The 15,266-nt window shown below is 44.7% G+C and overlaps 1 protein-coding gene across 1 annotated transcript in view; it reads right to left on the reverse strand.

Moving 5' to 3' along the window:
• Positions 1–14,685, reverse strand: part of LOC121589532 (uncharacterized protein DDB_G0271670-like) — a 68,273-nt gene extending 53,588 nt beyond the window's left edge. The window contains exon 1 of the mRNA XM_041908525.1: positions 14,578–14,685. Coding sequence (XP_041764459.1) covers positions 14,578–14,685 — 108 coding nt within the window. The remainder of the gene's footprint in view (positions 1–14,577) is intronic.
• Positions 14,686–15,266: the final 581 nt, after the last annotated feature.

A 15,266-nucleotide genomic window follows, 5' to 3' on the forward strand; every position in this document is an offset into this window, starting at 1 on the left:
CTTTCTTGCGGAACGCTTACGATCCTCTGTCATTATCGGTCAATTGTCATCGCGGGGGTTTGATGGGTTTGTGTCCTAGTGCTAGCGTTAACGTTAAATTAATATTCTATGTAGTATTATTTCGTCAATTTCATTGATGTTTTTCCATCCAAAAAATTATAATCGCTTCATTGTCAGTATTTTTTTGTCTTGTCAGATTTGTCAGTCTGAGCAGGTTGAAGATCTTGTAGACTTTGCTTTCCCATTCGATGGATGTTGTTGTTGTCTTAAAAAGTAGCTTAAATTTGAAAACTAATAATGTTGCATACCTTTAGGCGCTTTCGAAGGCTTTGTAAGCCACCTAAAAGCGGAACTTTATAAAACCGTCGATGAATGATGGTGAGAGAATAATTGAGAGTGCATCAACCCAGTAGGATCAAAGGCTTCACCAAAGCTCACAAAAATCCTAAATAAATGCTCCCTCAGTGTTTATATTGTGCTTAAATTCATCACACATTTTTATTACGATAAAATATTCCAATATAAGGGCCCTTCACGATTCTAGTCAGTTTTTTATATGGTGTTTGACAATTGGAGGCTGAAATCATGTAAACACTCCATACAAAACCACGCATAAAACTAGCCTGCAATTTTCGGTCTAGATTATTCTAGCCTCAAAGCTAGAATTAGCTTCGAGTACCTACTCGAAAACACGGTGTTGTTTACATTTACCCCAAGGTGCATTAAAGAGATCAGGTGGTGGAATCTGGAATCAAAGTGTATGTATGTTTGGAATCAAAGTGTATCATAGTATGTTTTTTACAACCAAATTTGAATAACACTTTTTGATAGCATGGGTGAAAACTTTTGTTCAAACAAGCTTTCTGAAGGCATGACGAATACACAAAACACTCTTAAAATATTCATTAATCAACAGAAGCGATAAAAATCAGTCTTCTAAATTCATACACCTTGGGATAAGCCCACCTGTATATTGTACACACTTAGATAGCTGCCTGAAAACTGCTATACAATGCAAACAGCTGACAGGCTGAAATTTCAGCCTACGAACTTAAAACGGATAGGGCCCCATGAAGAGCAATTAGTTGACGCTTAGGGGAAAACATGTCAAAATCGCAGGTATTATAATGCGCGTTGAAATGATCGTGTAAAGAATTGTGAGCTTCGGTACGTTACGTAAAAATTGTGTTTCAATGAAATGTGTCAGAAAAACTAACGATATTACTGGTTATGCGCGATATTACTCGTTACAAAAGGTATTTTTTTAGCATTTAGATTTCCCCGTTATGCGCAAAACTCGTATTAAGAGGTACTCGTTAAGAGGGATGTCACTGTAAAAAAAAACAAAAAAAAACAATAATACACCACAGGAGTACACGTTTCTACAGTTGTAAAATGCTTGTTCTGCTTCATGATAACGCTTGTTTTGGAAAATTTACAGAGCAATTTGACAGCAATGTCTTGGGTAAACGAAAGAAACATTTTACAAAATTTGTGAAGTGTTTGTGGTATGAGAATAGGTTTAAAGACTTACTACATGTTCAGATGTTACACTAAACTAAATTTAATGGCAATTTTCCAAATCTCAAACCAGATTGTTGTATTGGTTCGCAGAACTTTGACACTCGGTGTGAAGTGCGGCTTACACTGGCATTAAAAACCCGCAGCCAAATTCGAGCAGTTTGTGAGCTCGCATGAGGCCTCGCAATCGCGATAGCTTTTCAGCACTGGTATATTGATAAATATATTTCCCGATATACGCCATACTCAATACACGTGATTTTGGTATACGGTATGTTCTAAATTTGACAGTTCTTTGAGCAAATTGTACTAATTTGACACATCGAATGTCAAAATCAAAATAAATTCTCTTTTGGTCGAATTTGAAAAACCATTTTACATGGTACAATATTATAATTTACAATTGAAATCAGATCAAACAACTAATTGAATGGCTAAAACCTACCACTTCAAGCAAAAATATAAGAAAATTAACTATAATTGAACTGAAAATCTCTAAATTCGTCTTACTATTCGATTATTTCGAATATTCGAGATGCGCCATTGCCTCTAGTCCGCATTATTAGCATATATCGGGAAGTACTAATATGGTATATGGGTATAAAATCATTGTTTTTGTATTCCTCGGATTGCATATTCTTCTATTTTTTATTAAAACGAGACATCAATTTTATCCCGTGTGAAACCGAGTAAATCAGCTAGTCTCAATATAAAATGAATGAAGAAACATCAAAAGTTAGATATGGTTTTCTTAAATGAAAAGGCATCTTTTTTCAGAAGTTTGAAGATGAATTTTGATAACGTGAGGATAACGCAAGAAGACAATTTAGTTCAATTTAATTTGCTCATCGCGTGCACAAAGCTCGGTGCAAAACACTGTAGCAAAATAATTCCCAAAAATGACGTCATTAATTGGACTGACCCACCCAACGTAAACGTGCCTACTGTGCACTGCTGCACAAAAATCACACCGTAATTCGCTTTGTAAAACGTTAGCTTATCAGCCATCAGCACCGAACAACAAAATCTGTTCATTTGCACCTTGCCCACGTCATGGACCGTGTTGTGCCGCTTACTTCCATAAAATGCAGCAACAACGAAAAAAAAATCATCCACCACACCACAAAATTATTCCCAATCAACTCAATCGTAGCACTCGCTCAGAACCATGTGCAGCGTGCGATGAGGAATCCGGAAGGAGCAGCAGGATGTGTTGTGTTGGTGTATTAAATTTAGAAATAATTAAGCGTTTGCTAATCCTCATTATCGCCCACCAGCTCCGGCGGCCATCATGGTAATTTGGCAAATCATCATTGCTCATCCCCCCCATTTCCCCACTTATCGCTCATCACAAGTGATGGACAGGCCAAAACACAACAGCATCAACACAGGTACAGATGGAAATTTGCCTGCGACCTCCGTACCCCGATAGCGCCCCTCAAAGCGCATGTGATTTATCGACACGAGCAGTAGAGAAGGATCAAAGGGTGGATGAGGCAGTCATTAATGTTTTCTAAAAAAAACAACAACAGCAACACAACACATACCCATACATCCAGCGAACGTGTGGGGGAGGGGTGGGGCCAAAATCACCCACAATTAGTAGCATCGCGATCGCTGTCGCAGCGCGGCGAGCGGCGCGGAGGAAAAATTAATTTCCTACTAATTGAAAATAATCAATACCATGGCAGCGTTTGCTACATTGTCCGAGTGTCCCATCCCTCGCCTCTTCGGCGCAAAATAATCGAACCCTCGAGGGCGGATTTCACCCTTCCCTCCCATTCCACCCGCTTCGAATCCACCCGTGAAAGGCTCGGGGTTTTTCGAAATTTTCCCTTCCGATTCGGCCCTGTCAAAGCTGCCAGGTTTGGAAAATGATGAACGCGATAACGCAATTACGCCGTCGCACGGTTTATTTGATGCGTGTTGTTTTTTATTTTTTTTATTTTTGTGTGTGCTGTCAAACATCAATTCGAGTTGCTGTCAGAACCTCACGCTGCGGAAAAGTGAAACAGAAAAACAACGGGCGCTCGCTCGACGCACAAAGTGAAGCAGGCAGGCAGCGCGAACAACAAAAAAAAGCAACCTTTAATCCAGCATGGATCTCTTTCTTAGAACGCCATTAAAATAGCTCATTAACACGTCACTGTGTGTGTGTGTGTGTTTGTGTTTGTACGTTGCTGACCGTGGCAAAGAACCAAGCGCTGACCACGGGCCAGGCTTTCGCCGGAAAGGCTTACAAACTAATTAACTCCTCGTTGGCGCTGCACGCCGTTGGTCGGACAGCAGGGGTGCGTTTTTACCGCCGCAAACCCCATTCCTCAACCTCCCCCCCCCCCCTCACTCAACTAGTTAAAACAAGAGCTGGCTAGTTAATTGCCAGTTCATAGATTATTGCGCCCCCTGTTAGTGTTTGTGTGTGTATCTGTGGGCTTCAAACGGCTTAAAAACGGCTACTAAATCACGCTACAGCTACAAACGCGCTGTTTAGTTGCGTGAATAATCCTCCCTTTCTCCCGTGCGCGCCTAAATGTATGCAGCAGAGCAGCGTCACAGCGTGAGCGAGTTTCGCGATTCCCGCAGAGGCGTCATCCATCAATTACGTAACGCTGATAGGGGGAAAAGGAAGTTTTGTGAAACGTTACGATCTGTTCCATGGAGTAGATGAGAGGTTCAACTTAAGTAACGTAACGCAAAAAAAAGTGTGATTTTTGTTTTGTTTTTCGAATGACAAATGAGTAATACAAGGTTTTCCAGGGGTTCTCATAGTTGTGGGACACTTCCTTGATTCTTTCCTATTGGAAGTGAACTTCATATGTTGTAAATTGGACTCTATGGCACCCTTTTGACAGGCTCCTTGTAAAATCCAGCTGGATTTGTCCTACAAGTGTGCTATAGAGTCCAATTCCCATTCGATTAAGTTCATTTCTCGTAAGAAGGAGCCAATAAAGTGTCTCACAGCTATGAGAACTCCTGGATAACCCTGTAAACGATGGTTCTTCTTCTTCACTTAACACCCTTCACAGTTATGACGGCCTAACAAGGATTTTGCTACTTTTTTATGTACCAAGCAGCCAAAAATCCATACAAGGATTGAACCCACGATGGAACTGACGAAAGGACGGAAAAAAACTTAATGGCAATATTTGCGTTACTTTATTAATGGATGCCGCCTGACATGGTTTCATACAACGCGAAGCACACACACACACGTACACTTGCAACGTTACGGTACGAAAAATTCATCGGAAGAACGGAATTATTACCGACGAGGAAGAGGAATTTAAATTCGCGCTTTTTAATCAAACGCGCGGTTCCTTCCCCGCCCTGCACCGCTCGAACAACACGTGTGCGTTTCGTTTGACGAATATTGGTTACAATTCAACAATCCCTGCGGCACCCGGCAACCGGTTGCTAGATAGGCCCACTCTCCCCGCTCTCACCCCCTTTTTACCCACAGTCCTTCCAAAACCACCGCCCGGTTCGATCGGAACTATTACGCATAATTAGTTTTCGGTACGCCCGCCGCTCTGCACGGTTCGATGCAGCCATCGAACCACTTGTACGTGTGTGTGTGTGTGCACGTCTACCTGCAAAATCCCTGCCGCCAGCTCCCAGGGACAGAGCGAGCCCGCTCTTCCGCTTTTAAAGCTGGAATTTATTTCGCCTCGCACAATATTGCTTATTAATTGTCGAAATTATTTAATGCTTATCGCTAATGGGTTTATGGCAGATGGGCGCGCGTACCCGGGCGGATAAGAAGCAGCGTGATGCAGCGAGAGGGGCGGGAGTGGGTTAAGCGGGAACGGGAAAATGAGATCGTTAAAGGCTTACTAGGGGAAGGGCCCGGGGATTCGGCAGTTTGCTCGCCCGGGGACGATTTTGCGGTGGCAGGCAAACAAAACAATTATGGGAGAAGGAGGCGCTACGGCTACCCCGGCCGGGTAACGCAACACCGGTTGCTCTAGCCACGGCTCGCGGGGTCGCAACAGCGACAACCTTCGACGGATCTTTCTCTAATCTTTTGATGCAGCTTTGATAAAAAAAAAAAGCGAGCGAAGGCAGAGCGGACAGATACAGATCGTGTTTTCCCGGCTGTGCTGGCTTTGCAGTGGGAAAAATGCGGTCCACTCCCCGTTTAAATGTTGATTTAAATTGAATAAACTAAGCCTTCGAGCGGTCCTTACAAAGCTACTTCACTTGGTAGGATCGCCGTTGGTTTTTTTTGCTTTACAGGAGCCCCTCCAAATTACGCCTAAGGACCAGATCCGGTTCGAAGGACCAAAAGTTCGTTTGGTTTTTTTTTTGCTTTCTTTTCTCTCCACAAACCTCCCCCAGTCGGTCATTTATTATGCAAGCCGTAGCAGCCGTTTCGGAGTGGCCAAAGGCTTCCCGCTTTGCAGCAGCAATCGCCACTCGCCGGCCGGACACCCGTGCGTGCGGGCAAACACACTGATTTGCATTTCATTTAAATGAAAAATAATGAAGGTAGCAAAGGGAAGCGCGAAGCGTGGTTCTTAAATTGGCCGATAAGTGATTCGCGCCAGCAGGAAGGTTGAATTTTTAGCGAGCGATTTTTGTGCGCTTTTCTGTTTCGCCACAGGCTGCCTCTGATGAGCCTGCACGGTGCGGTGCAGGCGATGAAGCAGAAACATGAATCGGTGCCCCATCAAGGCACGCTTTTGCTGTAAATTACGACCGTTACGACAGCAAGCGTGTTTCATAACTTCAGCCGCTTCGGCGGCAAGACGTACAGGAGAATTTGGAAAACGGCGGTTCGCTTCTTCAAAGCATCGCCCGAAGGAACTCAGCCCGCTTCCGGCTGGGATGGTCCAGCCCAGTCTTAAAGTTGGCCGAAGAGAAGCACCAACTTTTTGCTGTCCAGCTCAGGGATACTTAATCCGTCACAACGGAGCACATGAAAGACCGTTTGGCAAACATCTAAGCCGTCCCATTGCATGTGCGGGACCACCGGCTAGAGCTTCCCGACACCGAAAACAACGAAACGAAACCAATCCTGCCAGCGGAGTGGCGTGGGAGCGTTGCCTCATTATTTCCAAGCGATTCTACTGTGTCGCACTACACACACACACACACATGTGGAGAAGTAAAGAGAGCGCACAAGTAAAACAACAAGCAGCGCACGACTGCAAACTTCACAAAATTTCTACCCGCACCATCCCTCGGGTTGGTTTGTTGTTTGCCGATCGAACAGGAAGCGAACGTGATGGATTGAATATCCGGTCCGGCACATTGCGGCGCATCCGACGAGCTCCTAGCGAAGGCGAACTTTCCGCTTCTACGGTGGTAAGTCGCAATCTCTCAAACAAATCCAAGCAAATACCGTGCGACAGCCGTGCCCGGCCAATCGCCGCTCCGAAAAACCGGGAACGATCCTGCATGCTTTCTATTTTATTTTCCATCCCTGCTCTTTCCTTCCTCTCCCTCTCTCCCTCTCTCTCTCTCTCTTCGTCGCTCGCTGCTGCTTCTCTCGCTCAACCCAGATCATGTTCCGCCCGGGTCGGTTTTGTGTGGGTGCGATCAATTCCGGATATCGGTGGCGGACAGTCGGCTCTCGGCCACTTTAGCATTTCCGCCGCTTCCGACCACCATAGACACTCTTCCCTTCCCTCCCCTCCCTTTTTGCCACGCTCTCATCATCAATTCCTTAGACACGCTTAATCATTGCCAGAAGGTATTCATAACTTTCGGTAAGATAAATAATCTAGAACCATTTTCCCCTCCCGTCCAGGTAGGCCGGAGCTGGCGGCAAACGGTCTGCCCCGGTTCCGCCTTCGCGAACAGCCGTTCAATGCGCGCCTACTGCCCACCACCACCAGCCCACCCACCCACCCGCACACCGGCTGTCGAATTGAATTAGATTTGTTGCTTCGATAATATTTGTTTAACTTTCTCCTAATTTATTCATTCTGCCGCTGCGCCTGGGCGGCCCGGGCCGCACGTACCATATTCTCACCTCGAGGCATCGGTGCTTCCGATTGGTTTCGAGCAGGAAAGAGGAGCAAAAAGAAGCTGTCTAGAACTGTTAGCAGCAGCAGCAGCAGCAGCAGCACGGGGCGAAACTTGGGCAAAAGTTTCAAGTTCAGACGGGTAGAAGCCAGCTGCCCACCGGCACGGTACGTGGCCACGGTATCGGCGAGCGTTCGATAGAGCTCCACCCACGGGGAGTGGGCGAAGCGGGTTGTTTTAGGGACTGAAGGGTAGCGGGGGGGGAGGGGAGGGAGTTTGAAGCTGTAGATAGGGACTAGGAGAGTGAAGCCACATTCGCAGCAAACGATAAAACCGCTGAAGCGCTACGTAGGCCACGAACAGCAGCAACGTGCATTTCAACAGAGTGGAATGAATCACCTCAACTCATAGGACGAGTCAATCAATTTGTAAAACTATCATGCTTTTTGGGAATATTGGTTGCTTTTATCAGGTATTCACAATGAAAAGGACTACACTCGTAAGACGAATTTAATAATTCTGTACAGCGACTCGCGACTATGAAAATACGCAAAAACTCGTTATGCGGGAGGCTCTTTTTCATATTTTTGTAAGAAAAGAGAAATAATAGATTAAAGGACTACCGAGGGGCTGGTATGAAAAGGTTTTTAGTAGCTTGAAAGCATTAAAAATGTCTCAATGACATTAGTAATAGTTCTCTCTGCCTTTGCCATTATTATTTGTCTTTTGAACAACATTTTAAAAAGACAAACCTTATTTTATCCTTCAAGTCACAGTTTCTTTCCTAATCAAGCTTTTGGACATATGAGGAAACAGTATAAAGGTAGACTGAGAGTCAGTATGAACCAGCATGGTCCTATCCAAAGCTAAAGAGGGTCTAAATCTGCTTCTACCAAGCACAAAGCTACCATCATTACTGATCAATAGACATCTCAAAGAAAAAAGTAATATGCGTTTTACCTCAAAATTCATACTGAAAATAGAAGAACCTCCAAACAATCAATCAGTGCCCAAATTCTATCCATGTTTGGAAGTAATGACGAAAAGAAGTGCTTATTTAACAGATTCATTAATTTAAAAACCCACAGCAAAAGAAATTCATACGACAATTTCAAATTGCTCCTTTTGTGGAAATAGGTGGATTCTGGGACGACTTCAACAGTGCGTTCATCTATGTGTACGTCAAGCCCACGTAAGTTTGGATTTGATGTTGGTAGGGCCGCTCATGTTGCCACCAGCTGTTTAGTCTTTGCCTCGTTTATCTGCAATCAGAGGTTCTCTGCCGCTTGCTCGATCCCTTGGTAGGCTTCTGTTACGTAGGAGAGTCGCAGACCAATGATGTCTATATCATAAGCGTTTGCCAGGATCTAGGTTGACTTATAGAAGATGGTACTGAGAGTTCCATCCATCTACCTTCACCTGGCATGTAACGTTGGTCATAGTCATTCTAACTAGCCTTATCAGTTTGACCAGGATTCCAAATGAGCTCATAGCATCGTACAGTTTTACCCTGGCTATGCTATCATATGCGGCTTTGAAGTCTATGAAGAGATTTTATTTTATTTTATTGTATTAGTTGCTCGGCCACGTTGCGTTACAGCAATAGTGTTTACTGACTATAGTATACAATTATTCGCGAAGGCGTTGGAAGGAGTTTATGGTACGGAAAAGGAGCGAAGACGGGATCGGTAGACAGGATAGGATAGGTTGAGATCGAACAGATCTGAAGTACTATTAAAAGACGACATAGCTCTTACAAAAGGCTAATTGCGAGCAAATCGTGTACGACATATGTAACCGCGACAGAAGGGAAGGAGTATCAATCGTATTAAGCAGTTTGCCAGCAACGAAAGAAGCCTGAGCGACCGAGAGGCGGTGCTCCAACTTGGCAAGGCCTAGTAGAGTGCATCTATCATCATACGAATGAAGCGGAATAGAGTGATGACCCAGCGACCTACGAAATACGATCCTTGTAAGATGTCTCTGCATCCTCTCAATCCTTTGGAGCAGAGATACTTGGACAAAGAGACCAGATGATACAGGCATATTCCAGTACGGAACGGACCCAACAACAATAAAGGGACTTAAGACAAAAAGGATCGCGAATTGCAGTGGACATGCGACAAATATAACCAAGACTTTTGTTGGCCTTGTTGATGGCATAGTCCGTATGCTCTTTGAAAGAGAGACTCGAAGAAGACGCCAAGATCCTTAGACAAGGACACACGGAGAATAGGGGCATCTATAAGACACTATAAGCATGAGTTATACTTGTAGAGGATCGGAAGAAAGATAAAACAGAACATTTTTCAGGACACAGGACTAAACCGTTAGAAGCACACCAAGTAGAGAATTTACAGAGCCAGGATTGAAGGACTAGACAATCAGCTGTAGAAGATACAGGAAGAAAAATGTTTACGTCATCCGCATATAGAAAGAAGCCGTTAAGAGGAAGGATAGAAGTACAGTCATTGAGGAACAGAATGAACAGTAAGGGACTAAGGACACTGTGGGACACCCGAAGAACTAAGAAAACATTCAGAGCAAGAGCCACAGATTTTAACTACATAGGAACGATTCTCAAGATAGGAGTAGAACCACGGCAATATAGAGCCACCGAAACCTAATTTTCGAAGCTTAGCAACAAGTAGTGATAGACAAGTAATGATGGTTTGTGTCGTTTCTGTATTCAGCCATCTTCTCCAAGATCTACCGCATGGTGAAGATCTGATCAGTGGTTGATTTTCCGTTTCGGAATCCTCTTTGATAGTTTCCGACCATCTCTTCGACTTCACTTTTATTGCATACATCCTGGGATAAAAACATTTAGTCATATTACAACGAAGCGCCTGCATGTTTGCCACAAAAAAATGCATCATACTTATTTCTTTTTAAGTATCAGTACAACGATTCATATTTTAACGAAAGCAGAAAACGCAATGATTACAATGATACACTCACAAAATATATTTTTACAAGTGGCATCGTAAAATTACGTGTTTAATTTTTCCCTGATAGTGTCACGTAACTCAAGGATAACACCCTACTTTCATAAGAAACAAGTTAAGATTGTTTTTAAATTGCATACATTTAGGCGTTTTTAATATACGAAACTCGCTTATTTTCACTTTTGACCAAAAATGTACAAAATAATCGTAGAATTTGTCTGTAGTTTAGAAAGCATCAAACGCCACACAAAAAGCAAACCCTATTAGCCTACAACATTTCGTACTTCAAATAATTCACACGCTGTGCCCAAACGGCCCGAAACACAACGGCACTTGCACCGAGCATTTGCGATCGAAACAAATTACTGTCAGTGCATTCACAGCCGTCACCACAGTTGAGCTATTTGCAGCGAGCTGCCCGGGCAACTTCAAAGCCTTCCAACACAGCCCACACCGTCACAGCAGCAGTAGGAAGGAGCGAGACCGCCTGGCGTGAACATAAAATTGTAGCCCTTCCTTCGTCCCGCACCGCACCCGGGATGATTGAATGCACGTTTCGAGATAGATTTAATAAAATAAAAACCACCGGGTTTCTCCGCAGACCGCCGACCACCACCAGCGCCGCGAGCTTGGTTGCATTCGATTTCAATTTGTGCTGTATCGTGCAATCGATAGCGGCAGGGAGATTTTACATCTAAACCCTGGCGCGAAGCGTCCGGACCTGCAAGCGTGCTTGTATTTGAATCCTAATCCGCCCTGGCTGTACGAGTAAGGCGCGGACAGTGTGGGCCAGCAACAGCAGCACCAGCAGCAGCAGAAAGGGTTCGTTTCCTGCTTCGCGCTGGGGCCGTATGCGGGACGTAAACCGTACCGGGCTCAATATCTTCGCCCGTGCCGAACGCTAGGGCTCTGCAAAGATGGACTGGCTGTTATGGTTCGCGATATTTCCGATTCATATCGTAAGCTGGTGCGGGATACAATACAGGAAACAAGCCACCTTGCGGTGGGTTTGCCAAGGGGGCGAAAAAGGTACATCCAAAATGGTTGTTGCTAAAAATAAAGCAGATTTCTTTCGCCCTTTCGTTTTGATATGCGGCCGTAGTCCTTTCGTCAGCGCACATTCGACTTGCGGAAAGAATATAGTTGCGGTACGTCTTTTTTTTTCTTCTTACCCTCACCCTGCAATGCAATCTGCATCCCGGCAAAAGTATTTGTACCTTTTTTCTTCCCGTCTCCGTCACCGTTGGGGGGGGGGGTCGCAAAGCAAACCAGCATCGACCCCCGGGAGCGTAACCGTAACCTTGCGCCGTAACCAAAGCAAACATGTTTTTGCGTCTCACTTATTCATATGCATTTCTGATTTGAATGCGAAAAGGAGGAGAGAGAGAGAGACGGAAAGGGAAAGAAGGAGAGGAAGGGGAGATTTGGCCCCCTGCCCGAATGAACCCTTTAGCGCTGTTCCCTGCCCTGCCATTCCCGTGGCCGTACTAGCAGCGTGCTCTTGGTTGGAAATAGTTTCATTTTTGAAATTGCTTGCATACCTTCAGGCGAATACTGAAGGTGAAAGAAGCACAAAAGAGCGAGAGAGAGAGAGAGAGAGAGAGAGAGAGAGCGAGTGAGGGCGTACAAAAAAAACGCCCGTGTGCAGCTTTTGCGCCCTGTTCGTGTGCATTTCTCCCCCCCCCCCCTCCCATTCCGCCTATCCTTCCACTCCTCATGCCCACCACTCTTCAATGGTCAAGGTAAGTGAGCCATGCTGGAAACTAACAAACAGCTCGTCGAGCGGACGAGCATAATGTGCAGCACGGAGTGGTATTTCATTTAGATCCACCTTCACCCCTCCACCCAAGGGTGGTTGTTTCTGTGCCCTGTGCGTTCTACATCTTCCCCGCTTTCTTTGAAGGGTGCAAAACTCGCTTTTGAATTTTTTTTTTCCACTTCGACTCCGTCCCAGCTTGTTGCTTCATTCATATTTTAAACTGCTCCGTCAAAGCGGGCCGCAACCCGACTGCCCCACTGGTGTGCTGTAAAATGAGTGGCGAATAAACCAACAACGAAAAAACGAGGTTACGCTCTCCTTTCTTCTCGCGGGGGAAGGTCAAACACTCAAGCGAGGGATGCTGGGCTTTCCCTGCATTCATGCGGCGAGCGGAGCTGCCAGTAAACGCCACCCTGCGTCACGTCCAGTGCATCCCCCGCCGGCTGCACTCCGGGCCCGGCCTTTGCGGCGATGTTGAGCGATGGCATTTCAATTTCCCTCGTCGCATTGCGGCCCTGTCAACACCTGGGCGGAGGCTGAGCGATGCACCACAAGCGTGGGCCTGCTGCAGGTCGAGTAGGTTAGGCTAGGAAATCTAAAGCAGCAAGTAAACAGAAACGGTTTAAAAGTATCACTCCATCTGGGTCCGCCCAAGGTCAGCCCGGTCGATCGTGTGCATTAATGTGTCCCCTTTGAAATGAAGGCGACCTTAAATGGAAGGTTTGAGTGGATGTGAAAATTCTTCGCAGGGCGCTTTCTGTGCTGCATCAGCCTGCGAGGTAGGCACATGGGGAAGCAGCACGCCTAAAGGTAGGCAATTTAGTGTTTTTATCGTTGCAAAGGAGATATGTCGAATAGGACACGTTAAGCGATTGATAGTGACGAATAAAAGCACTTTAAGCGAGATTTGTTTGTGAATGGCAATCAGGATATCGGCAAGGACACTCTTGCGAGACTGCTTTGAATCCTGTACTAGCGATGTGGATGGTGTTGATGGATAAGAAGGAATCGATGATTGCTGTTTTCTTGGAACTAAAACGGGCATTTGAAACAATATCTAGGCCATTGTTGCTTTCTACCTTAAGGCGTTTTGGTACTGTGGGAGCTCAGTTGGTTCGAAAGTCATTTAAAAGAAAGAACTCAGAGAACTTTATTTGGTAGCTCTGTATCCGAGCCAATAGAAAACACCCTTGGTGTTCCGCAAGGTAGTGTTCTTGGACCAATTTTGTTTATCATGTACATCAATGATATGAAACAGGTTTTGAAGGCTTGTGATATCAATCTTTTTGCCGACGATCTCGCACAAAGAGATCAAGCAAGCAGCGTCTCTGATTAATATCGATTTAAACGCTCTGGATGGATGGCTGAAGTACAAAAAGCTGGCATTAAACATTAGCAAGACTTGTTACATGGTGATGTCTGCGGGTGTGTTGGAAGTACCTCCATCTATCGTAATAAATTCGGAATTAATCGAAAGAGTAAGACAGGCTAAATACCTGGGAGTTATTCTAGACGATAGGTTGTAGCTCCACACTCACATTGACTGGGTCATCGCTAAAGTGGCAAAGAAGTGTGGAGTGGTAAGTAGATTAGCGAAGGATCTACTGGGGAGAGCATAGTTCGGGGGTCCGACATCCATCGGCACCTCACACGCAGGGCAAATGAGCCAAGGGTACCTTAATGTGCATTCCCTAAGTGCCAGTCAACTCTTGGTTTTTCAAATGGGATTCAACGGTACAACAGTCTACCAGATGAAATTAAGAATGCGAGAAGCTTGCCGGATTTCAAACGTAAGTGCGTCATTTATGTTGAACAAACTGTGTAACGTGAAATATGTGTAGATGTCCCATGTCATTATCAAATGTGTAACTGCAGTTGTCATCACGATCTTTATAATGATGATAAGATTTTTCTTTATATACTGTAACGTCCGGACTAATATCGCCCACTGTGCACTCAACCCGAACCCCGAACGCAACGGTATAAACGCGTTCTACCTTGACCGCTGGAGCACTCGGTGTGCAAGATGAACTGTCATAGAATAAAGCTCTCTTCTTGGCGCGGCATTGAACTGAACAGACGTAAGCCACTGACTTCTGCGTATAATTATTTGTGTGCTCTTCTGAATCGTGCTAAATATTATTAAAACGACCAATTTACCTTCTGCTACCAGTAAAACGCTTGGTCGTTACAATACTATAATTAAAATTAGAAAAAAAAATAAGACAGAGTCAACCTAGGTTTGAGACACGCGCGCGTACAGGTGGATATTCGGAATCAATTTGGGGGAAGTTACGGTTTGCACACGGTCTGGGAGGTCACAACAGGATTCACTCATGGATGATTGTAAGTGGCCAATTCCAGATACATTAGGCTCACCTGCTTCGGAAGGTAGTGCCCTAGAGCCAATCCAGCACTTCCAGCACTAGTGGAACTGGCCATACGCATGTCGCAGTTGTATCCTGATAAGTGGTGCGCCAGATCCATTAGGTTGGTTCTTGGCGAGCTACGTAAAGGATGCTAGGGAATACCATTGTATTCGATGGAGTATGACCCGTTTGTTGCTTGATGAAACTATTTTGATCATCTTGGGCGTGCGTATGACTCGGGCAGTTCCTCCGAGAGTTTTCCGATGCCACCACTTGCTCGTACAAAATATTTCAATATACCTATCAGAGTAATAATATCGTAAAGATACTTCCGTCCTTCTCAAACCTGTGCTGGGGAAAGAGGTGGGACTTATCATCATCATTCATTCATTCAATGATACAATATTTGCTTTAACTAGTTAATTTGGCCCGGTTACAGGGTTATGCAAGATAATTTCTGGGGTATATAATAGCCTAAGAATGCAAGCAACAGATTTTTAAAAGACAACGTTAATTCCATGTTGTGATTTAAAGAGAGAAAATAATTTACATTTCATATGGAAAGAATCCCGAACCCATTAAATTTTAATAGAACTAATTCTGATGCTTGATCTGATTCCATTCCCGTATAGGTGTTAGAATTAGTCATGAACCTGATCCTGGAACTTATCCTAACCCCTTACTGGTTCTTTAACAGAT

The sequence above is a fragment of the Anopheles merus genome, chromosome X (genome assembly GCF_017562075.2).
Source record: "Anopheles merus strain MAF chromosome X, AmerM5.1, whole genome shotgun sequence".
Classification (NCBI taxonomy): domain Eukaryota; kingdom Metazoa; phylum Arthropoda; class Insecta; order Diptera; family Culicidae; genus Anopheles; species Anopheles merus.